Raw genomic sequence first — 25,224 nt, 5'->3', positions numbered from 1 at the left:
GCTCTGTGTTCCAGTCCTGGTTCTGGTCTGTGTTCCAGTCCTGGTTCTGGTCTGTGTTCCAGTCCTGGTTCTGCTCTGTGTTCCATTACTGGTTCTGCTCTGTGTTCCAGTCCTGGTTCTGGTCTGTGTTCCAGTCCTGGTTCTGTCCTATGTTCCAGTCCTGGTTCTGCTCTGTGTTCCATTACTGGTTTTGTTCTATGTTCCAGTCCTGGTTCTGCTCTGTGTTCCATTACTGGTTCTGTTCTATGTTCCAGTCCTGGTTCTGTCCTATGTTCCAGTCCTGGTTCTGCTCTGTGTTCCATTACTGGTTCTGTTCTATGTTCTAGTCCTGGATCTGCTCTGTGTTCCAGTCCTGGTTCTGGATGCACATCAATCTAACTATACAAGTGGGCGGGACTTTCACTGAAGCAGAACTGAACTCATCCAATCACAGCCCATATCTGACTTCTATCAGTGACCAATAGGAACTAGACTGATATCTGGAACCATTGACATGTTCTAAACCATCAACAGATGGACCAGTAGAAGGAAAGAAACATTATTAATATTTTAAAAATTTGTCAAAAATTCAAAAATCTAAATTTCTCTAAACCCAGTAGTTTTAGTTTTAGTCTGTTTTTTTCTTCTTCTAAATCAGTCCAGCTGCTTTTTGACACCCGTTTAACTCCAAATAGCAGTTACAAAGTCAAAAAAAAATAAAATAAAATAAGTAACAAAATGAATAGAAACAGCCAAAGTGATCAATAAGATGAACAAAAATTAATAATAAACCAACAAAATAGTAACATGAACAAAATAAGCCACAAACTGAACAAAATTGAAGAAAAAACCCCCAAAATTAATAACTAAATGTAGAAAAATAAACAAAATAAGCAACTAAATGAACAAAAACGGAAAAAATATTTACAAAATAATAAATGACATGAAAAATATCCTCCCAAAAAATTAACAAATGAAGTAAAAAAACAATAAAATAAGCATCTAGTATTTGAATTTGGTCCCAGTACTTTTAGTTTTGGGTTTTTTTTTTTTTTATATAAATCAGTTCAGCTGCTTTTTGACACCTGTTTAACTCCATAAAGCAGTTCCACAGTCAAAAAAAGAATGAAATAAGCAACAAAATGAACAAAAACAGCAAAAGTGATAAAGAAAATGAACAAAAATGAATAATAAGCCAACCAAATAATAAATAACAAGAACAAAATAAACCACAAACTGAACAAAATTCAAGAAAAAATAATACAATAAAAAACAAAATGTAGAAAAATGAACAAAATAAGCAACTAAAAGAACAAAAATGGAAAAAATATTTACAAAATAATAAATTACATGAAAAATATCCCCCCCAAAAAATTAACAAATGAAGTAAAAAAAACAATAAAATAAGCATCTAGTATTTGAATTTGGTCCCAGTACTTTTAGTTCTGGGCTTTTTTTTTTTTTTTTCTAAATCAGTCCAGCTGCTTTTTGACACCTGTTCAACTCCAAACAGCAGTTACACGGTAAAAAAAAAAAAGAATAAAATAAGCAACAAAATGAACAGAAACATTCAACGTGATCAATAAAATGAACAAAAATGAACAATAAACCAACAAAATAATAAGTAACATGAACAAAATAAGACACAAACTGAACAAAATTGAAGAAAAAATAAAATTAATAACTAAATGTAGAAAAATAAACAAAATAAGTAAATAAAATAATAATTAACATGAACAAATATGCAAAAGAAATGACTGACATGAAGTTAAAATGAATAAATTAACCAAGTATTTGAATTTGGTCCCAGTAGTTTTAGTTTTGGCCTATTTTTTTCTAAATCAGTCCTGTTTTCAGTTTTGTGATGAAATACTCTTCAGGAGGAGCTTGTAAAGATTTTATTGAACTAATAAAGGATCATTTTAAACTGAACCCAAAGGAAACCGTTCCTCCTCCAGGTTAGGACAAACTAGTCTGTCTGTAGTTTTTACTGGAGCGTCCAGCATCGAGCTTTGTACGGACCATAATAAGACCAACAGTGTTTGAGTGGGAGTGGGTGTCCTGTACCGTTCTGTGGCGTCCACTCAAATCGCTTCATCTCGTCTTTCCACTGATTGGCCGACAGGTTCAACTCAGACACGCCCAGAACTTCCAAAGAAGAAAACAGCTTCTACACAAAGAAAAAGAAGAAGATCAGGGTGAGTTTTCCTTTAATTATCCACTGGATCACACCGCATCGATTAAAAAAACTAAAAGAAATCTGGAAGAACTCAGATAATTATCCATTAAACTTTTATTTATTTATAGTCAAGTCCAGACTCGTTAAGACCCTGTGGGAACACTGTGAAATATAAACTGCTGTTCCAAAATAAAAAATAAAACTCATCATTTATCATGTGGTTTCTGATCATTCTCAGAGTCATAGGGTTAGTGTGTGTGTGTGTGTGTGTGTGTGTGTGTGTGTGTGACAGAGTTAATGTATACAGTGTCGGATTCCACTTGCCATCTCACACTGTTTAATTGTGTTAACTAGAAGCACTCGGAGAGCGCAGACCTCCGCCAAGGCTGATCAGTGGCCCCTCCCGTGGGCCCCCCCACGCCAAGGAGGTTATGTTTTTGCCAGGGTTTGTCTGTTTGTTTGTTTGTTTGTTTGTCTGTCTGTCTGTTTGTCTGTCCGTTAGTGTGCAACATAACTCAAAAAGTTATGGACAGATTTTGATGAAATTTTCTGGTCTGTGCCCCCCCGTGGCCCCCCACCCCTGATCACCACCAAAATTTAATCATTTCTTCCTTATCCCATTTTCCAACAAACCCTGAAAATTTCATCAAAATCTGTCCATAACTTTTTGAGTTATGTTGCACACTAACGGACAGACAAACAGACAAACAAACCCTGGCAAAAACATAACCTCCTTGGCGGAGGTAATTACAATTTTATTTTCTGGACATTGAACACGACACCCCTGTGAACTAGGCTCATGCACCCCAGGGGGATAGTGGCAGTTTGGCTGTGCTGTCTGTCTGGTGAGTACACACACGTTGATCCCGTCATTATTTTATATTTTTTTTATTTTGATTTCATACCTGAATGATTGTTTTGTACCGTTGTGTTTGTGGCTCCCTGTCGGTCGAGCATGTTTTTGAATGGCAGTGTTCTTTATTGTATGTGCGTAGTCTGATTAACATGTGGTGTTAGCTAACTTTGAGTTTTTTTGTTTTTGTCTCGGCAGTGTGAGAACGGAATTCAGACTTTTCATGAGACTGATTGTGTGTTTTCTGCCAGAATAAAAGGCAAGGTAAAGAGAGGATCGTGTTTTAGTTAAGTTATTCACAATGCACAAGTACAGCAGCTACATGTGCATATGTGTGTGTGTGTATGTGTGTGTGTGTGTGTGTGTGTGTGTACATGTGAGTCAGACCTGCAGGTTGACAGTGACAGGTTTGGAGTTGACGTCACTCTCCCAGCTCTGGAACTGATGCTCCAGCCTCAGCAGAACCGACTGGGCGTCCCACTGGGTCAATGTGAGCAGGTGGACAGCAGGGGGCAGCGCAGCCTGCAGACCAGAGAACTACACACACACACACACACACACACACACACAGCTGGATAAGTCACTTCTTAAAACACACTTTTTTAGACTTGCCTTCATGTGATGTTGTCTCTTTTTAATGTTTTTAATGTTGAATGTTTAATTTGACCCTGTGTTGCTTATTCATTTATTCTGACACATGTTTTATTCCACTCTTTCATTTCTGCGTTGATCTGACACCATCATGTTCTGTTATTTCTGCCCTCTCCACTGTGATACATTCAAAGTCAGTCCTGTTGTCATGTTGCTGTACTTATCTCTTTTATTGTGTTGTTTGCTATGTTTTTATTCTGCTGTTGTGCACTTTTGCTTTGTCTGTCAACGCACTTTGTAAACTCAGTTTTCAAAGGTGCTATATAAAGTTATTACTATTATTATTATTATTATTATTATTATTATTATTATTATTATTATATAAAAGCATGTCAGATGCTTCATCCATAAGGTTAGGTTCAGACAGCAGAACGAACGAACACCTGAATTCATCGTGTCCACAGACTTTTGTCCATTTGTGTCTGCGTTAGACAGTTATAATATTATAATATGAGGATAATGTTATATTTCATGATAGTATTGGAGGATGTATGAATTTTCTGGGTGTCTGAACACTTTTTTCCACTGCTGTAATACTGTGTTTCATCAGCAGGTGGTGCTGTAGACTATGTTACAAATGACTAATGAACAGAGTAAAAGAATCAGAACATTTAATCGCCTTATTTCCTCAGAGGAAACAGAGGAATGTTTGAGTCACCTCCACCTTTTGTCCCACACATACAGGGTGTCCACAAACTGTCTGTACAGTTTAAACAAGTGGTGCCAGGCACAACAAGCCCCACCCCTCAAGTATTTTGCATGTTTTTATCACTGTATTTATTTATTTTGTGTTGCTGTATTACAATAGGAGGGCTAGTGCCATTTATTGTTAAGTATTTTTAATGATGCTGTGATTGTTATTGTTATTTGTTTGTTATTTATTTTTTGATATTGGGCAGAGTACTTGTGGTACTTGAACCCTGAACGCACATGACAAATAAACTTGAAACATTCACCAATTCTAAGTAAATAGGGAGACCTTAAAAAAAAAAAAAAATCATAAAAAAAGTGAACTTTGACCTGCTTTTCCCAAAAATGTAATCACATCTATTCTGGGACACTGGTAATCTATAAACCTCATTTGGTCTGAATTCAACCAATAGTTTAGCTGCTAACGTGTTAACAAACAAACAAACTGAACTAAAAACAACAGCCCTTATTTATCAAAGCTAGATCTACCCTCCATAGGCAATATACAGAATACTAAATTAACAGCTCCGATCACAAGACAAGAACTAGATAAAGCTATTAGTAAACTAAAAAATAATAAAAGCCCAGGTTGTGATGGCTTCCCTAATGAGTGGTATAAGATCTTTAATGAGGATCTAGCCCCAGTGTTACTGGAATCACTAAACTGGACACTAAGAGAGGCTAAGATACCACCTTCATGGAAAGAAGCAGTAATTTCAGTGATCCCAAAAGAAGGAAAAAATAAAGAACAATGTGAATCTTATCGGCCGATCTCTATATTGAATGTAGATTATAAAATATTCACTTCTATAATTGCTAAACGACTTGAATCTCACTTACCAGACCTAATTAATGAGGACCAGACAGGATTTATTAAAGGCAGACAAACACAGGACAATATCAGACGAACCCTCCATATTATTGAATACGCCAATAAACAAAATCTAAACGCAGCATTGGTCAGCCTGGATGCAGAAAAGGCGTTTGATAGGGTTATTTGGCCTTTTCTTTTTAATGTATTGGAAAGAATGGGCTTTAATGACCAATTCATTAGGTGTATACAGGCTCTCTATAGTGACCCATCTGCTAGGATAAAGATTAATGGACAACTTACGGACAGCTTTAAACTTTATAGAGGCACACGACAGGGGTGTTGCCTGAGTCCTTCACTTTTTGCAGTGTTTATTGAGCTGTTAGCTCAAGAAATCAGACAACATAAAGACCTGAAAGGAATAAATTTGGCTAAAAAGGAACATATAATTGGATTATTTGCGGACGATGTTATCGCCTTCCTTCAAAACCCGAACTCAACACTTCCTAAACTTATGACAGTTTTAGAAAATTTTGGGAAAATGTCAGGTTACAAACTGAATGTTTTAAAAACGCAAATACTGGGTATAAATTATACTCCAAGTAAAACCATCAGGCATAAATATAAATTAAAGTGGGATACAAAAATAATAAAATACTTGGGGATACTAATCACTCAAGACTTGTATAGACTGTATGAGATAAATTACAAGGTAATAAATAATAGAATACAGAAAGATATAATAAATTGGTCAACATTAACACTAGATTTGAGTTCAAGGATAGAGGTGGTGAAAATGAATCTATTGCCTAGACTACTCTATCTCTTTTTATCACTTCCGGTCCGAATCCCTGACTCTCAGTTTGTGACGTGGGACAAATTAGTATCTAGATTTATTTGGGCTGGGACAAAACCAAGGGTAAAACTTAAAACACTTCAGTTGGGAAAATTGGAAGGAGGTCTAGCTTTACCTAATCTGAAACAGTATTACTACGCAGCCCAAATGAGGTGTATTGTAAATTGGTGTTCCCCTGAGTATCAAGCCAAATGGAAACATATTGATTTAAATTTAGACATTTCACAACCTCAGGCTTGTTTAGGGGGTAAAGAACACACAGAATATAAGGGAGATAATGACATCATAAAAGAACAATTGAGAATATGGAATGTGATTATTAAGAAATATAATTTGGAAAATGATAGTAAGCTCCTGGTATGGCCTTCCCAGTCAGATAAATTCACCCCTGCTAAATCTGATAATAGATTTTTGAGGTGGAGAGAAAAGGGAATAACAGCCATTTGTACACTCATTGAGGGGAAAACTTTTCAATCATTTGATAAAATAAAAAAACAATATAATTTGGAGGATAAGGATCAGTATGGATATTTACAGGTAAAACATTTTTTTGACAGAGAGATTAAAAGTAACTTATCAGAGGGCAGTGAACTGATCAAGGTCTTTACAGGAGCTTACAAACACACACCCACTAAGACTGTGTCTAAATTATATCAGGGTCTACAAAAATGTAATGGTGTGAATTCATATTATGTTAAATCGAAATGGGAATCTGAATTGAATATTACTCTGTCTGAAAGTGAGTGGCATTCTATGTGCAAAACACAGCTAACATCCACCAGCTCTAAAGGTTGGCGAGAATTTGGCTGGAAAAACCTCATTCGCTTCTTTATTACACCAAATATTAAAAGCAAACAACTGGGAAAACAGCAGCAATGTTGGAGAGGATGTGGACACATGAATGCCAAACACTCGCATATCTTCTGGACATGTGTAAAAATGCAAATGTTTTGGAACCATGTTTTTCAGACAATGGAGAATATTTTAAATTATAAAATTCCAATGGACCCTCAGACTATCTACCTTGGTCTAATACCTGATGACATAATTAAAAGAGAAGACATTTACTTATTTAAAATTTTAATTCTTGCCTGTAAAAAGGTAATCACAAGGAACTGGTTAAAAAGTGACCCTCTACGACTACAACAATGGCTGGACATTATAGAGGAAATATACTCCATGGAAAAATTAACATTTCAACTGAGGATTAAGATGGGAACTTTCAAGCGAAGATGGGAGAAATGGATCATATTCAAGGACAGAAATTCTTGATATCAGATTGAGTATGGAAAAACTGTCGAATGTATAAGGAACAACATCCCCCTTGTTTTATTGTGTGGGTCCCCCCCCCCTTTTTTTTTTTTTTTTTCCCTTTTTTTTGTTATTAAGTGTTGTTATGCACTGTAAAAGTGTTTCAAAACATTAAAATAAAGAGTAAAAAAAAAAACAAAAAAAAAACAACAGCCCTTGCCTCCTTTTAATAATTATTGCAAAAGTTATTGATGTGATCTGTTAATCAGATTAGTTCTAAGTACTCAGTGTTATCAGAGTTTTTAATCATGTTGCATTTGCGTTGTTCAGATTCCGTTCTGTTAAATAAACCCCTAAAATTATGTAATAATTCCTACAGATTTGTCTGTTCATTTGCTTTTGTAATAAATGTGTTAAATTGTAAAGACACTTAAAGGACACCCTGTAGAAGGATATCAGATAACCCAGGGGTGTCAAACATACGGCCCACGGACCAAAACCGGCCCACTAAACGGTCCGATCAGACCCACGGGATGAATTTACAAAGTGTAAAAATTACACTGAAGATATTAAGTCAAGGATGTTGAACTGGTTTTAGTTCAGGTTCCACATACAGACCAATATGAGCCAAAGTAAAAGATTTATATTTTATTTAACCTCTACAAAGCTCACTGAGATTAAAACTGTCTTTTTCAACAGTGTCCTGGCCAAGACAACAGCAGAAGTTACAGAAAATAGAAAACACAACCGTACATCCACACGAAAAATATATAAATGAAATACATATATATAAAATAATAACATAATAACCTATAAATAATGACTCATCATTTTTTTTCACATTAAACCTAGAAGAAAATTTTATTACATTATGGCTATAAATAATGACAACTACAAATTTCTTTGTTTTAGTGCAAAAAATAACATTAAATTATAAAAATATTTACATTATCAATAAAATGTGAATAACCTGCACAAATTTGAAATATAAAGAAAATGAAGTGCAATTTTAATAATATTCTACCTGTTACTACTGTTGTGTGTCTTTGTAGATCTGACCTGTAATGAACATGTATAATGCACTTATTTTTCTTAAGAAATTTCAGGTTTTGTTTGGATGGTTTGTAACTTAAGATTTTCAGAATTTAACTTTTTTTATTTGCACTAAATCAAAAAGACAAATTTGGAGTTGTCATTATTTATAGGTATACTGTAATTTTAGTTATTTAGTTTTGTTTAACTGTTTACGTTAGTCGTGTAAAGGGAACTCAGAGTAAGAACTGCATTGCTCAGTACTGCTGTGTATATGACAATAAACTTCTTGAATCTTGAATATTATTTTTTCACATTAAACCAAGACAAAAATTTGTAGTCATTATTATTTATACGTTTTTCTGTTATTATTTTACTGGTTCTGATCCACTGGAGATCAGTTTGGGCTGAATGTGGAACCTGAGATACAATGAGTTTGACACCCCTGTTCTAACCCCTCCCCCTCCCCCTCCCACCTCCAGTTTGGCGTCGGGGTGCAGGTCTCCGTCGGTGAACGTCAGTAGCGGCTGCAGTACCATCTCCTGGGCCAGGGGGCGGTGTTTGTCGGCGGCGCTGGCCGGGCGGTCCAGGGACAGCAGAAGGCGACCACGGACCACCAGGCCTTCGGGGAAGATGGCGGAGGTCTCGTTGAGGGGTTCGGCCACGCCGCGGACGTCATCGTACAGCAGGCGGCGGTGCAGCTGGAGGGGGCGGAGTTACAGGTCACATGTGTGTGTTTTTTTTAATATATGGGTATGGTTATGAATTGGACATTGTTTTTGATAAGTGTGTTACTGCTAAGAAATGACAGTTTACTTTTGTGCATTATTGCTATGAAACGGGTAGTTTACTTGTGTTTTTAATATGTGTAATATTGTTGTAAAAAGGACAGAGCTTATTTTTGTTTTTTAATATGTGAATTATTGTTATGAAATGGACAGAGTTTAGTTTAATGTGAAATGCTGCTGCAAAATGGACAGTCTATCCTTGATATGTACAACAATTTGTGTGATTTTAATGCAATATTTGAAATAAATAAACACAAAAACCCCAAAACAAAACAAAGGGTAGATGTGGGGGCTTCAGTTTCAGGGTCTCACCATGATCTCCAGGGAACCGTTGTGGATGCTGCTTCCTCCCTGAGAGCGATCGGTTACCACGGTGAGCTGGTCGACATCGTCCTGGAAAACAAAAACAGAGTGTCAGACATTAAAACTAGAAGGTAGATCAGAGCAGGAGTCAGACTCATGTTAGTTCAGTTCCATATTCAGACCAATATGACCTGAAGCAGATCAGAACCAGCAAAATAACAACAGAATAAAATATAATTAATGTCAACTCCAAACTTTCCTCTATGTTTTTGAGTGAGAAAAGTAAAGTTACATGATGAAAATGTTTATATTTACAAACTATCCTTTAAAGAAATCTGAAGAACATGAACAAACCTGAAAAAAATGACATTTATTCAGAAAAATAAATGTACTTTTAACACTATTCTGCCTCAGTTTATCATTTTAACATGCACATTATAACGTACAGATCACAGTGGATCTACAAACACACAAAACATTTAATAACAGACAGAATATTGGTCCAATTACACTGATTTATATTAAAATATTTCAGGTTGTTTTTTGTAAAAGGGTAGTTTGTAAATGTAAAAGTTTTCATGTATTTTTTTTTTTTTTTTTTTTTTACACTAAAACAAAGACAAAAATTTGGAACAGTCATATTTTATTCACAGCCCAATCTGTTCTCAAACAGGTCAGATCAGTAAAACAACAATATAACTTAGAAATTATGCTAAAAATGAACAGAAATAAACAAAAATTAACAAATATGTGCAAAATAAACAACAAGAATAAAACATGCACAAAAATGAGCAAAAATTTGGGAAACGCCAACAAAATGATGTTAAAATTCCACTTATTTTTCTTAAGACATTTCATTTGTTCAGATTATTCACACTTTTTGTAAAAGGACAGTGTGTAAATGTAAATATTTTCATGTACTTTTACTCTTTTACACTAAAACAAAGACAAACATTAGTCATTGTCCGTATTTATATTTTATTATGATCGTATTTTACTGGTTCTGACCCACTTCAGATCATATTTAAATCTCTTCTTAAAACCCACCTGTTCTCCTCGGCCTTTTAACACTCGTGCAGCGTTGACATTTTGTTTCTGTTTTTATATTTTAACTTGTTTTATTTATTTGACTTGATTTGATTGTTTTTTTAATGTTTTTATTAATTTGTATATTATTCTTCTGTACAGCACTTTGGTCCACTGTGGTTGTTTTAAAGTGCTTTATAAATAAAGTTGGACTGGATATTGGTCTGAGTGTTGAACCTGAACTGAAATAATTGTTAATGATATTCAGTGTAATTTTTCCATTTCACAAATTCATCCCAGAGGCCGGAGTGGACCCTTTGCCGGCCGCTTTTAGACCACGGGCCGTATGTTTGACACCCGTGATGTAAATAATTCACTTTTTAAGACGATGAAAACAAGGATACACACATAAAAAACAAATCTGAAATGAGAAGAACATGGTTTATCCTTTTTTTTTTGATCATCGTATAAATGCTAAATCTTTTTCTTTAAACTTCTCCTCATACCTTGATGTACGCTCTGGAGTTGATCGGATAATAGTTTCCAGCGATGGGTTCTGACTGCTTCAAGTGCCAAGTGGGTCTGAAGTCTTTCCTGCAGGAAAACAATTCACAAATCAGTTCAGACAAACACAGAGGAGGAGGAGGAGGAGGAGGAGGAGAAGAAGTTTTATTTCTGGGCACCTTTCTTGGCACTCAAGGACACTGTACTATAAACAGGAGAGTATAATAATAAATAATACAACATTCATTTTAATTCAGAAAAATACAAACCCAGAAATTCAATAAAAATGACCATGACTTCACTGTGTTTTACATTTGCTTTAGAACAAATAAATGTATCTGATAACAGTAACAGTGTTGAATCATCACTTGATATGTATCAGATTTAGGACCACATGTGAAAGTGGTCCGGGTCAGATTTAGGACCGCATATGAAAGTGGTCGGGGTCAGATTTAGGACCGCATATGAAAGTGGTCGGGGTCAGATTTAGGACCGCATATGAAAGTGGTCGGGGTCAGATTTAGGACCACGTATGAAAGCGGTCAGGGTTAGATTTAGGACCACGTATGAAAGTGGTCGGGGTCAGATTTAGGACCACGTATGAAAGTGGTCCGGGTCAGATTTAGGACCACGTATAAAAGTGGTCCGGGTCAGATTTAGGACCACGTATGAAAGTGGTCCGGGTCAGATTTAGGACCACATATGAAAGAGGTCGGGGTCAGATTTAGGACCGCATATGAAAGTGGTCCGGGTCAGATTTAGGACCATATATGAAAGTGGTCCGGGTCAGATTTAGGACCACATATGAAAGTGGTTGGGGTCAGATTTAGGACCGCATATGAAAGTGGTCCGGGTCAGATTTAGGACCACATATGAAAGTGGTTGGGGTCAGATTTAGGACCACATATGAAAGTGGTCGGGGTCAGATTTAGGACCGCATATGAAAGTGGTCCGGGTCAGATTTAGGACCACATATGAAAGTGGTTGGGGTCAGATTTAGGACCGCATATGAAAGTGGTCCGGGTCAGATTTAGGACCGCATATGAAAGTGGTCTGGGTCAGATTAGTGCTGTTCAGACTGTAACAGATCAGATACAGATCACATGTGGGTGAAACCATCAGATCTGGGACACATTTACCTGCAGTCTGTGTCCAGTATGTTTGACTGGACTGTCCCTCACACATACATGAATAAATAAAACAAATCCATGAAATCCTCCGGTGCTAACGCCTCCTTCAAAGGCCGCACACTTACTTCCTCTGCAGCACCTCTCGGCCGTTGGAGTCGGTGTAGAAGATTTCAGAGGATTCGATGCTGGTGTCGATACGAGTGATCACCTCCTTTCCCAGGTCGTCGCTGATGGACAAAAGGAGAGCGATGAGGCGGCGTTAATTAGCCAATCAAAAAGCAGATATGGGTCAATATTACCCATAAGCCTTTGGTGCAGAATCTGACTGTCACTATGAACACATTGTAAAATAATGAAATCCTGTTTTGTTGTTTTTTTTATTATGAATGAACAAACACTTCCACATATATCAGTACAAGTTTAAACCTGTTGAAATACGGTTTGATTATTTTATACACATTTATTTGAGTGAATGTACCTGATCTGTTCATGTCCTTCACACTGCACTTCTAACTTTAGTATTTAAATTAAAAAAATGTAATACTTTTTAGATGTTGTCGTTATACTTCACAGGGTTTTTCCATAAAACAAATCATTTTGGCCTGAAGTATATGGAAGTAAATCAGTGTCATCAGATTTTGAATTATAAAAGCCAGTGAATTTCTAGCACTGATTTTTTTTTTTGCACTGAAATTAAGTATCTGAATTTTTTGCACCTGAATTTTTTTAATTCTAAATTTATAAACAAAGTTGAATTGAGAGACAAACAATTCAGATACTTAATTTCAGTGCAAAAAAAATTCAGATACTTAATTTCAGTGCAAAAAAAAAAATCCAGATACTTAATTTCAGTGCAAAAAAAAATTCAGATACTTAATTTCAGTGCAAAAAAAAAAATTCAGATACTTAATTTCAGTGCAAAAAAAAAATTCAGATACTTAATTTCAGTGCAAAAAAAAAAATCCAGATACTTAATTTCAGTGCAAAAAAAATTCAGATACTTAATTTCAGTGCAAAAAAAAAAAATCCAGATATTTAGTTTCATTGCAAAAAAATTCAGATACTTAATTTCAGTGCAAAAAAAAATCCAGATATTTAATTTCAGTGCAAAAAAAATTCAGATACTTAATTTCAGTGCAAAAAAATTTGATGTGTGGATATTGAATTGTATCCGATAAGGGAAGTTTTGTATGACACGCTTTAACAAATAAACAAAGAATGGAAAAAAAACAAAAAAGGAATTTTGATCATTTATATTTTATTTTCATCATAATATTTAACATTCTACACGTGTCCTTGACATCGCTGTCCACCCTGTTACTTTGGGGAACCGCCCCTTTAGTAATCTGGTTGATGACATCACTGATGACATCATCATCCTTTTAAGTGTCTTCATTGGAGGTGGAAACAGTCTATGACAGTGTTTAGTATTTACATTTATATTTTTATAGTTTTGTGTTTGTACGTAGATGTGGTCTTAGCATGTCCACCCTGTTACCACTAAATATGTTTTAATATAAAACTTTTCAGAAAATCTACAAATATTTGTTGAACATTCCACAGTCGTCTTCAAACATGGCCTACTTTACCAACTCAAGGTCCAACATGTGGACATTTTTTTAAAATTGATTTATTTAGAATATGGAAATGGTACAAGCTTCCTGATTGCTACTAATTGGCTTCTTCGCACAACAAAATTTAGAAATGAAAATTCAAGAAAGCAAAAAATAATAATACATACAAAAAAAGAGTTATTGTTAACTTTAGAATAAACTTTAGATAAGACTGTCCACCCTGTCACCACAACCTCAAAGGATTAGACATTTTCAAAAAACCAAGATTCGGGACCAAAGCGATGGAAGGTTATATCTGTGAAAGGATCTGAATGACTTAACCTAAACAATGAAATCAAATAATACCCTTAAAAAAAATAATCAAAACTAAAATGTTCAGGAAATATGATGAAAGTATGAATTAAGATTTATTATATGATATGATCATAAATAATGTATTATATTGTGTAATATTAATATAATACAATGTAAACATTATTTTATAAAGTTGTAACATTGTAGAATGCATTAATATATATTGTATTATTATACAATGTACATAATGTGTATTATATGATATGATTATGATATACAATTTATATCACAGGCTTGGACAGAGTTTATTTTTGTGTGTAATATTTTGGAATTATTTTGTGAATCATGGGACTTTGTGTCCAGTACAAAAAGATGGAGTAAAAAGGGGGGGTATAAGTTACACTTCATCCTTTTTGAATGTGTTTTTTTTTTCTTAGTTTTTCATTGTTGTTATTGGTTTTAAATTCAAAATAAATAATAAACAAACTTATTTTTACATGTACTGTTGGTAACAGGGTGGACATATTTGTTTCATATTTTGTGGTCTTCTTGTTCTGTCTATTTGAAAAAACTTTATTAAAAATGTGGGATCTGACCGACATGCATTTCTACAGTCGACTTAACACAGAGAACATAGAGTTAAGTGGAAAATCTCATTTTTTTTTTTTGATATTTTGAAGTCATTGTGTGTGTGTGTGTGTGTGTGTGTGTGTGTGTGTGTGTGTGTGTACTGACTGTATGGGCAGCGGTCCGACCGTCCACTCCAGTTCCAGAGTTCTGCTGTGGGCGTACAGTCGAACCACCTGAGACACCCATGGACTGAACCACTGCCTCACCTCCTGGACCACCGACGTCTGAACGACACAAACACACAGAGGACCATTACAGAGGACACTCAGCATCCGAAACACACACACAATCTACAGTAGGGAACCCACGGAACGTTCTGTCCGTTTGACGCTTTAGATCATGTTCTGTCAGGGACGGAGAAAAAAAAACATCAAAGGCAGAAAAATGTCATTTATTGACACGACAGAGCCGGGTCTGTTAGAAGGGTTTATTTCTACATAAATAAAATAAATAAATAGAAAGATGACAATAAAAGAAAATGATAATATGACTTAGCATGTATTATGTGGAAGAAGAACCAGAACAACTAGAACAGAAAGAACAAGAAGAACAACAACTACAAAAAGAAGAACTTGAACGAGAAGAATGAGAAGAACTAGAACAAGAACTAGAACTAGAAGAACTAGAACAACAAGAACGACAAGAACTAAAACTAGAACAAGAACAAGAAGAATGAGAAGAACCTGAACAAGAACAATAATAAGAACTAGAACACCAAGAACTAGAACTAGAACAAGAAGAACTAAAACTAGAACCAGAACAAGAACAAAAAGAAATCTAACAAGAATGACAAGAAGAACTAGAACAAGAAGAAGAAGAACAACAACAACTAGAACATTGACCAAAGCCATTGTGTGGTGTTTTTTGTTTAAACTGACTCTGGGAAAAAATTAATTTATGCATAAACATTAAAAACAACAAATAAATAAACAAACCAAGTCCTGAACTCTTCTTTAAACCCTCGGTGATGACAGCTGCAGTGCGGTTCTACAGCCTCTGTCGTTCTAGTTTCTTTTGGAGGTGATAACAGGTGACTGTTTATGATCTAATGTGTGTTTGTACCTGAATAAACTCCGTCTTGGCGGTGGAGCTGATGAGGAACGGAGTGGACGAGTTTGGTCTGAAGATGTAGGCACCTGAAGGCTGGATACTCTCTGAGTTATTACCATCACTGGCATTGTACCTGAAAACACAACACACAGGATTTAAACATGAAAATAAAATATTATTATTACTATTATTATAATCAGTAATAGTAGCAGTGATAGTAGTACTGGTGGTATAATTATTATTATTATTATATCATTATAATTATTACTGTTATTGTTACTATTATTATTATTATTATTATTATTATTATTATTATTATTATTATTATTAAGGAAGTAGACATTAGCCAGTAAACATTGACACTGACCAGTAGAAGTTCTGGGTCAGTTTGATGGTCTGTGTGGTTTCCAGGTTGCTGAAGCTGCTCAAAAGGCCGGTGTCAGGGTCAAAGGTCACCTTTAAGAACTGGAGCACATGCATAAACAAAGGCACAGGTTTCCCAAAAGAAGATTCAAGTGACACTGATATGATAAGACTGAGAAAACACAAACAGGCACAAGTCAATAATTAACAGAGTGGACTTCAGTTACTGCTGGATTATGTGAAAATCTAACCACGGCTCCGGATGATTTCCATTATATTTTATCTCTTAAATTAAAAAAAAAAAAACAGTAGAAATGCCACAAAAAAGCTGATTTTTTAATTTAAATATAATACCTATTCATTTTGTTGTAGATTCTTTTAGATCAGATCTGTCAAACTCAGTTTAGTTCAGGATCCACATTCAGACTAATATGATCTAAAGTGGGTCAGAACCAGGAAAACAACAACAGAGAAAAAAGAAAAATTACATGATGAAAATGTACAAAGTATACTTTAAAAGTGTGAATAACACGAACCTGAAATGTGCATTTTTGACAATATTCAGCCTCAGTTTATCATTTCCACATGTTCATTCTAACGTACAGATCACAGTGGATCTACAAAAACACACAACATTTAATAACAGACAGAATATTGGCCCAATTATATTTCAGGTTTATCATTTATTTATATTTATTTATTTATCATCAGGTTTGTCATATTTATTCATGTTATTCACATTTTTTGTTCAAGGATAGTTTGTAAGTGTAAACATTTTCATGTAATTTTTTTTTTTTTTTTTTTTTTTTTACACTAAAACTAAGAGAAACATAATGTGATCGCACTTGAAAACCATCAGCCTTCAGTCTATGCCAAAGGTTTTGGACATACGGACGGACAGACGGATGACAATACCCTGCAGCGAGGGCCGAGGGTAAAAAATTAGTATTTGTCAAGGTTCTAATAGTTTTGGATTTTTCATTCTAGTTTAGTTTAGTTTAATTTTTTTTTTTACTTTTTTTCTCTAATTCAGTTAGTTTTAATTCATTTTTAGAGCAGGTTTGCGAGTTTTTATTAGTTTTCATTTTTTTCTAAATGCTTAGTTTTAGTTTAATTTTAGTTTTGTCGTATCTTTTCTCTTCTTCTCTGTCGTCGTATTCAAATAAATCCCAGACAGGACTCCGCTGCTTTCTCCCAACTTTAGTCTCCATGTTTCCAGGTAGAGTGGGGACCAGAAGACGACTGGAAACCACAAGTGAACACAAGCGACGGACCATCAAGTGTCGTATGGTGACAGCAGAGAAAACTGCTAGAGTGAAATAAATCAATTTCGTATCAATCCGACGTTGACAAAGACGAAAACAAAGGGAATTTTATCCATAATTTTTATCCGTTTTAGTTACTTTCATAAGCACACAATACAGTTTCAGTTAGTTATGTTTTTTTTCTTTTAATTATAGTTTTTATTTATTTCAGTTAACGAAAATGTTTTTTTCAGTTCTAGTTTTCGTCATTTCATTAGTTTTTGTTAACGATAATAACCTTGGCAGTTGTCATTATCTATAGCAGGGGTCTCAAACATGCATCTTAGGGCCCGAATGCGTCCCGTAAAAGGCTCCAATCCGGCCCCTGGGATGAATTTTCAAAGTGTAAAAATTCCACAGTCCAGGCTGTGGAACTCATTTTAGTTGTGGTTCCACATACAGACCAATATGATCTACAGTCAAATAATAACAGCAGAAGAACCGACAAAAAAGAACGACTGCAGATTTTCTTCTGGGTTTGATGTGAAAATAATATTACACTATGCCTATAAATAATGACAACTTCAAATTTTTGTCTTTGTTTTAGTGCAAAAAATAACATTAAATGATGAAAATATTTACATTTACAAACTATCCTGTAACAATAAAACGTGAATAACCTGAACAAATACGAATAACCTGAAATGTCTAAAGAAAATTAAGCAGAATTTGAACTCTTTTCTTCCTGTTCCTCAGTGTTTAGTGTCTTTGTAGATCTGATCCATAATGCACATGGACAAATGAGAAGTGGAGGCAGAATATTGTTAAAATTACACTGATTTTTCTTAAGAAATTTCAGGTTTTTCAGATTATTCACATTTTTTTTGTTTGGATAGTTTATAAAAGCAAGTATTTTCATAATTTAATGGGGTTTTTTGCACTAAAACAAAGACAAAAATTTGCAGTTGTCATTATTTCTAGGTTATTCTGTTATTATTTTACTGGTTCGGCCCACTGCAGATCAAATCAGGTTAAATGTGGAACCTGAAAGAACATGAGTTTGAGAGCCCTGATCTATAGGTTAATATGATAGTATTTTACTGCTCTGACCCTCTTCGGATCATACGGTTCTTATAGTTGATAAAACCGTGTGTTGGGACCTTGTTTTGGATGGCGGTGGGTGTGCGGGGCTGTGTGGACGCCGCCAGAGGCCCGTCCTGAAGCAGGGACACGGAGTAGGTGCTGAAGCCCAGGGGCGGAGCCTGGACCTCAAACACCAGCTCGTTAACGGCGAAGCCTCGACTCCTCCTCACATTATGAGTGTCTTTGGAAAGTGGAAGAACCTGGAGCAGAGACAAAGAAAACTAACTAACTAAAAACAGAAAATAAAAAGACAGACCACAGTAACAGACACAACTGGATTAAACAGAGTCCAATAACGAAAGACAGGAAAGAAAGAAGATGGTTTAAAGGTACAGGAGACTTTCGTGACCAATTTTTCATCAGATCTGTCAAACCTCAGTCATATCCTCAGTATCATGAATCTGCTCGTCTGTCTGTCATTACTCATCTGAATCTATTCCATCACGCTGAACAGTTTCTTAGTTCCATCCACTATAAACAAACCGTGTGTTTACAAACAGAGCCGGGAGGGAACTCGGGCATCTGAGGAATTTTGTCGCGACATGCATTGTTGGAAGCGAAGTTCCAGCCATTTCTGCAACGTGTTTGTGACAGCTGCTGCTGCCAGGCGGAGCTCTGCTTGCTCCGATTCCTTTCAGCCGTTTCTGCGTCGTGTTTGTTTCATCCACATGTTTCATTCACGTGGTCGTGCTGCCGCTGCTGCTGTCAGGCAGCTGCGCGAACCTCCGCTTCCCACAATACACGTCACAACAAAATTCCTCAGATGCCCGAGTTCCCTCCCGACTCTGTTTGTAAACACATGGTTTGTTTATAGTGGATGGAACTAAGAAACTGTTCACTGTGAGGGAAGAGATTCAGGTGAGTAATGACAGACAGACGAACAGATTCATGATACTGAGGATATGACTGAGGATGGACAGATCTGATGAAAAACTGGTGACAAAAGTCTACCGCAGCTTTAAGGTCAAAAAGTAGTGGAGCTGTGCATAGAGCCCATAGAACAAAATAAAATAGAATAGAACATAGAATATAATAGAACAGCATAGAATAGAACAGAATAGAACAAAATAGAACAAAATAAAGCACAAAAATAGAACACAACAGAATAGAACAACATAGAACAGAACATAGAATAGAACAGAATAGAACAAAATAGAACAGAACAACATAGAATAGAACGGAATAGAACAGAAAAAAGAACAGAACAAAATACAACAGAATAAAATACAATAGAGTAGAACAACATTGAATAAAACAGAATAGAACAGAACAAATTTCAATAAAATAGAACAACATAGAACAGAATAATAGAACAGAAAACAGCAGAACAGAACAAAATAGAATACAACAAAATAGAACAAAATAGAACAGAATAGAATCAAACAGAACAAATAGAACAAAATAAAACAAAATAGAATCAAACAGAACAGAATAGAACAAAATACAATAGCCTAGAATAAAATAAACAATAGTAAGTGCGTACATCTATGAAAATCTATAAAAATAGTGCATTTGTAATAAATATTGCATTGTTTTTGTAAGAACAGAGGATTATTGTCCGACTTATTGAACATAGTTCACAGTTTTACAGAGTTATTACACATTATTGAAGTGTTTACATGAGGAAACCCTGAGGTTCCTGACACTGACCTGACAGTCCACAGATGTCCCAGCAGCATCTGATACAGCGTACGCTGTCCCGTTGACCGGCAGCCGGACCGGCCACGTGACCGGTCGACCCAGAGGGTTGTACACGTTGACTGAGAACTGAAAGACACAAAAACAGACGCAGAAATAGCACTGATTAACACCAACAGCAGGCAATATGAAATATATCTAATGCATTTTATCATTTCCCTTAATCACAGGAGACTTAGAAAGATGTGTGTAATGTCAGAAAAGTGGAAAATTAGCAACAAAAAAAAAAACAGTTCCAATGTCCCTGTATCAGCGACATGTTCTGTCAAGAATCAATACCAAGTTAAATTGGCCCAAAATATGGACCATTATAAGTAAAGGCACATTTGTAATAAGGCAAAAAAGTTGTCAAAAATAAAAATTTCTCAACCCTGTGAACAAACTTTGTAAACATTGTCCAAAGGAAGATACATGTATGATTTGAAGTGAATCCGACTGGCAGTTTTGGAGAAGATTGTTGAAATGTAGACATTGGTGATCTTGAGTTTAACACTTCAAGGTCACTCAAGGTCAAAGGTCACGGACCCAAATGAAAGTCCATATATGACTTCCTATCAGTGATCAATAGTATCTATATCTATATTAGTATCTGTAACCATTTACATGTTATAAACCATCAAAATATGGACCATTACGGACATAGAAGATGGAAGTAACTCTCTTCCCTCAAGGTTTTTTTGTGTTTTCTTTTTCTGTGCTACTCTTATGTTCAATGGTTGCCTTTTGTATTTGAATGTCCTAATATTAAATGTACATGTGCACTGTTAGGCTCTTTTTTCCCTTTCTTTCTTTTTCTTTCTTTGTATTATGATTATGAATGCTGCCCTGTGTGTATCAGGGATGTAAGAAAATATCGGTATCGCAATATATCGTGATATTTCACTTCACAATTCTGTATCGATATTAAAAAGTACTCTATCGATATTTTTAGGTATTTATTCAAATGCAGACATAGCGGAGGTTCATTTTTGTTTTTTGTTTTTCAGACTCTTTTATTTCTATGTTCACATGGGTATTTTGTTCTGTTTGTTTACTACAAAAGAAGTATTGTGATACTGCAGGTCATTAATGTAGTTTTTTGAAATTGATAACACAGTTTTGTTGAATAATAGATAATTCTAATCATCCTAAAAGCACTTTTCACTGTTGGAAAGAGGCAAAGGTTTGTTTTTTTTATTGGGAATGCACAAAATAATGCTCTGATGTTGGATGATTCAGGGACTGAACACTATGCATTCTTTTCACAATAGAATACAAACGTTTAAGCAGAATCTTAAACTGTAATGTCTGTAAAATATTATTTGTTTATTTATTTGTTTGAGTGTTTTTTCTGAACCAGTAAAGCCACATGTTAAAACTTTATTTATCCAAATGCTGCACTATAAGTTTTTCCAGGAAATGATCTTTTAAAAAAAAAGAAACAAAACAAAAAATATCGCCTTGTTAACAGTATTGTGATATATCGCAATATATCGTATCGTGATCCTAGTATTGTGATTTGTATTGTATCGCCAGTCTTGCCAATACACAGCCCTAGTGTTTATATATACATATACATGTATTTATGCATCCCTTTTTTTATTTGTCTTGTTTCCTGAAAGTGTGGTTGGCTAAATGTACAGGCTTGTTAATATCATTTTTACTATCCATTTTTTACATACTTATTTAATTTACTTATACTAACCTTTTTTCTTTTTTTTTCTCTCTCTTTCTTCCTTTTAATGATCGTAATTAATCAATTTTTTCTTACAAAAGAGAACAGTGTACTTTGTATGACTGATGTCATGTGTAATATCTTATAAGACTGTTCTGAATAAACATTTGAATAAAAAAAGGACCATTAGAAGGAAGGAACATCTGTAATAAGGCAAAAAAAAAGTTTGTTTTTTTTTCAATCTAAATTTCTCAAAACTATAAACAGACTTTGTAGACATTGTCCCAAGGAAAATACAAGTAAAACGTGTGGGTTTGTGTCACCTTTTTGCTGGATTCGGTTAAAGGACACACGCTGATGTTGAGGTAGTCGCAGTAGAATCGCTGAGCGGTGGAACCACTGAGAACAGCCAAACCGTTACTGACCAAAACCTACGGAGTAGATGGAAATGAAGGCATTCAGCAACAGAAAAGGAACCAATATTCACATTCTGCCTCGGATTATTCTACTGAACTTTCAACGTATGACTGTTCAATCTATGACGGGTCTGAAAACTTAAATAGTAGACAAACAGATCTGACAAAGAGGATTAGAAGAATGGAAGAGAGAAAGTCTGTAACAATAAAAGAGAGGAAAATGACCAAAGAAGGAGGAGGAGAAGGAGAAGAAGAAGGAGAAGAAGGAGAAGAAGGAGAAGAAGAAGAAGAAGAAAAGGAAAAAGGAGAAGAAGAAGAAAAGGAAAAAGGAGAAGAAGAAGGAGGAGAAGAAGAAAAAGAAAAAGAAAAAGAAGAATCTGTACTCATGAAATAGTTTTAAAGGACAAATGTCCTTTTCACTGCAGACATTTACGGACAGACGTCCAAATAACAGCTCCTCCACCTTCTGCCATGGTCACAGGTGTAAGTGTGTGTAACCCATCCTACCTACCACAGGTGTAGGTGTGTGTAGCCCATCCTACCTACCACAGGTGTAGGTGTGTGTAGCCCATCCTACCTCAGGTGTAGGTGTGTGTAACCCATCCTACCTCAGGTGTAGGTGTGTGTAGCCCATCCTACCACAGGTGTAGGTGTGTGTAACCCATCCTACCACAGGTGTAGGTGTGTGTAACCCATCCTACCTCAGGTGTAGGTGTGTGTAACCCATCCTACCTCAGGTGTAGGTGTGTGTAACCCATCCTACCACAGGTGTAGGTGTGTGTAACCCATCCTACCACAGGTGTAGGTGTGTGTAACCCATCCTACCACAGGTGTAAGTGTGTGTAACCCATCCTACCACAGGTGTAGGTGTGTGTAGCCCATCCTACCTACCACAGGTGTAGGTGTGTGTAACCCATCCTACCTCAGGTGTAGGTGTGTGTAACCCATCCTACCTCAGGTGTAGGTGTGTGTAACCCATCCTACCTCAGGTGTAGGTGTGTGTAACCCATCCTACCACAGGTGTAGGTGTGTGTAACCCATCCTACCTCAGGTGTAGGTGTGTGTAACCCATCCTACCTCAGGTGTAGGTGTGTGTAACCCATCCTACCACAGGTGTAGGTGTGTGTAACCCATCCTACCTCAGGTGTAGGTGTGTGTAACCCATCCTACCACAGGTGTAGGTGTGTGTAACCCATCCTACCTCAGGTGTAGGTGTGTGTAACCCATCCTACCTCAGGTGTAGGTGTGTGTAACCCATCCTACCTCAGGTGCAGGTGTGTGTAACCCATCCTACCACAGGTGTAGGTGTGTGTAACCCATCCTACCTCAGGTGCAGGTGTGTGTAACCCATCCTACCACAGGTGTAGGTGTGTGTAACCCATCCTACCTGACAGTGCTGCCACCCGGTGGCCAGCCTCCGGGCGTAATCGTTAGCGACATGTTGCTTCTCCGTTCCCGACACCGCGTCATGATGCTGAGCCACCGCCATGGCCTTCTCTGATAATCAGAACACAACGAACAGGTTAGAACCAAAGGAAACAGAGCCAGTTATTCAGGATTACAGACAGAATGAGTAACTTCCAACAGTAATGAGAGTTTAAAATAGAAGGTAATAAATAACGAATCTCACTCATGGTCTGACTGTCGCCTTTTCCAAAGGGTCCGTTTGTGGAGGTGGGGCCACCGAGAACCTCCAGCTGATTACACGTCTACAAAACAACACATCTATTCATTCAACGCTAACAATCTAATCCAGTCGAATCTAAATTTATGTAATATAACCTAATCTAATCTCACACAATCCAAGTTAATCTAATTTAAATTAATGTAATTAATCTTCAAGGAATCAAATCTAATGTAATCTAATCTAAATTAATCTAGTCTAATCCAAACTAAAATAATCTAGTCTAATCCAAACTAAAGCAATCTAATCTAAATTAATGCAGTCTGATCCAAACTAAAGTAATCTAATCTAAATTAATCTCGTCTAAATTAATCTAATCTAAATTAATCTAATTTAATCTAGTCTAATCCAAATTAATTTAGTCTAATCCAGACTAAAGTAATCTCATCTAAATTAATGTAGTCTAATCCAAACTAAATTAATCTAGTCTAAATTAATCTAATCTAATCTAGTCCAAACTAAATTAATGTAGTCTAATCCAATCTAATCTAATCTATCAGCCTCTCCACCTGTTATTTTTCTCATTAGGTCAAAGCTCATTCATCCTCATTGGACGTGGAAACACAAGCCCCGCCCACCTGCAAATTGCTGTTGCTCAGCCTTTCGTAGCGTTTGAGCGCCGGGCGGCTGCTGAAATATCCGGTCCAGAAATCGTGGGCGTCGTCAGCGTAGGGGAAGAAATCGTCGGTCTTCAGAGCCCTGGGGACACCAGAGGACACCGGTCATTACAGAAGCCGGTTTTCAGAACCCGTTTACAGGTGGGTTCTCCAGGTGAGTGCGGCGCTACCAGGTGAGGTTGGCCCGGTGCAGCTCTTGGAGGTAACAGGACGGCGTGGAGTACAGCACGTTGACCCGGCTGCCCAGGTCCTGCTGGGCGTTGACATAGTGGATCAGCTTGTCCAGGTTCTTGTACCACAGGTTGGCGTTCTCGTACTGGAAGTCCGAGCCCATGGTCATGATGATGTGGTTGGTCTTATACACCATCGACTGAGACGAGACGGACAATGAATGAGGACGAGTCAAGGTTAGAAAGAAGGAACGGACGTCAGAGGACAAACATGAGGAGGGTTTAGGTCAGTGGATCTGTAGGTAATTGGATTTTATTTTCAGAAACTAAAGACAAACTAGTGGTTAACTTGATTTTCACTTAAAAATGGAAGAATTTAAATTAAATTTCAAGGCGTTTTTCTTTTTCAGTGTCAAATTTTTTAAAATGGATTGATTTTCATTTTCTCTTTCTATTAAAAAATAAAGTTACTCCCTGACAGAAATGGAAAAACAGACCAAAAACAGCTGTTTTTTCATTTTCCGAGACTGGATGGTGTCATTTTTAAGGAAAGAGGGCTAATGCCTAGGACACAAAGATTCTTACAAACAGTGGGTTTGTACGAATCTTCCAGTTCATACGAAATCTGGAGTTC

The 25,224-nt window shown here is 36.1% G+C and overlaps 1 protein-coding gene across 1 annotated transcript in view; it reads right to left on the bottom strand.

Moving 5' to 3' along the window:
* Positions 1-25,224, bottom strand: part of man2b1 (mannosidase, alpha, class 2B, member 1) — a 38,505-nt gene that overhangs the window by 1,130 nt on the left and 12,151 nt on the right. Inside the window, exons 7-22 of the mRNA XM_030145518.1 lie at positions 24,591-24,790; positions 24,382-24,502; positions 23,750-23,828; positions 23,507-23,616; positions 22,027-22,134; positions 20,002-20,118; positions 18,369-18,551; positions 15,969-16,066; positions 15,614-15,734; positions 14,657-14,775; positions 12,179-12,280; positions 10,926-11,013; positions 9,403-9,483; positions 8,779-9,003; positions 3,399-3,548; positions 2,047-2,149 (exon numbers count right to left, since the gene is read on the bottom strand). Coding sequence (XP_030001378.1) covers positions 2,047-2,149; positions 3,399-3,548; positions 8,779-9,003; positions 9,403-9,483; positions 10,926-11,013; positions 12,179-12,280; positions 14,657-14,775; positions 15,614-15,734; positions 15,969-16,066; positions 18,369-18,551; positions 20,002-20,118; positions 22,027-22,134; positions 23,507-23,616; positions 23,750-23,828; positions 24,382-24,502; positions 24,591-24,790 — 2,005 coding nt within the window. The remainder of the gene's footprint in view (positions 1-2,046; positions 2,150-3,398; positions 3,549-8,778; positions 9,004-9,402; positions 9,484-10,925; positions 11,014-12,178; positions 12,281-14,656; positions 14,776-15,613; positions 15,735-15,968; positions 16,067-18,368; positions 18,552-20,001; positions 20,119-22,026; positions 22,135-23,506; positions 23,617-23,749; positions 23,829-24,381; positions 24,503-24,590; positions 24,791-25,224) is intronic.

The sequence above is a fragment of the Sphaeramia orbicularis genome, chromosome 1 (assembly GCF_902148855.1).
Source record: "Sphaeramia orbicularis chromosome 1, fSphaOr1.1, whole genome shotgun sequence".
NCBI lineage: Eukaryota > Metazoa > Chordata > Actinopteri > Kurtiformes > Apogonidae > Sphaeramia > Sphaeramia orbicularis.
Note: the sequence above shows the minus strand (reverse complement) of the source record. Positions and strands in the feature narration are given on the sequence as shown.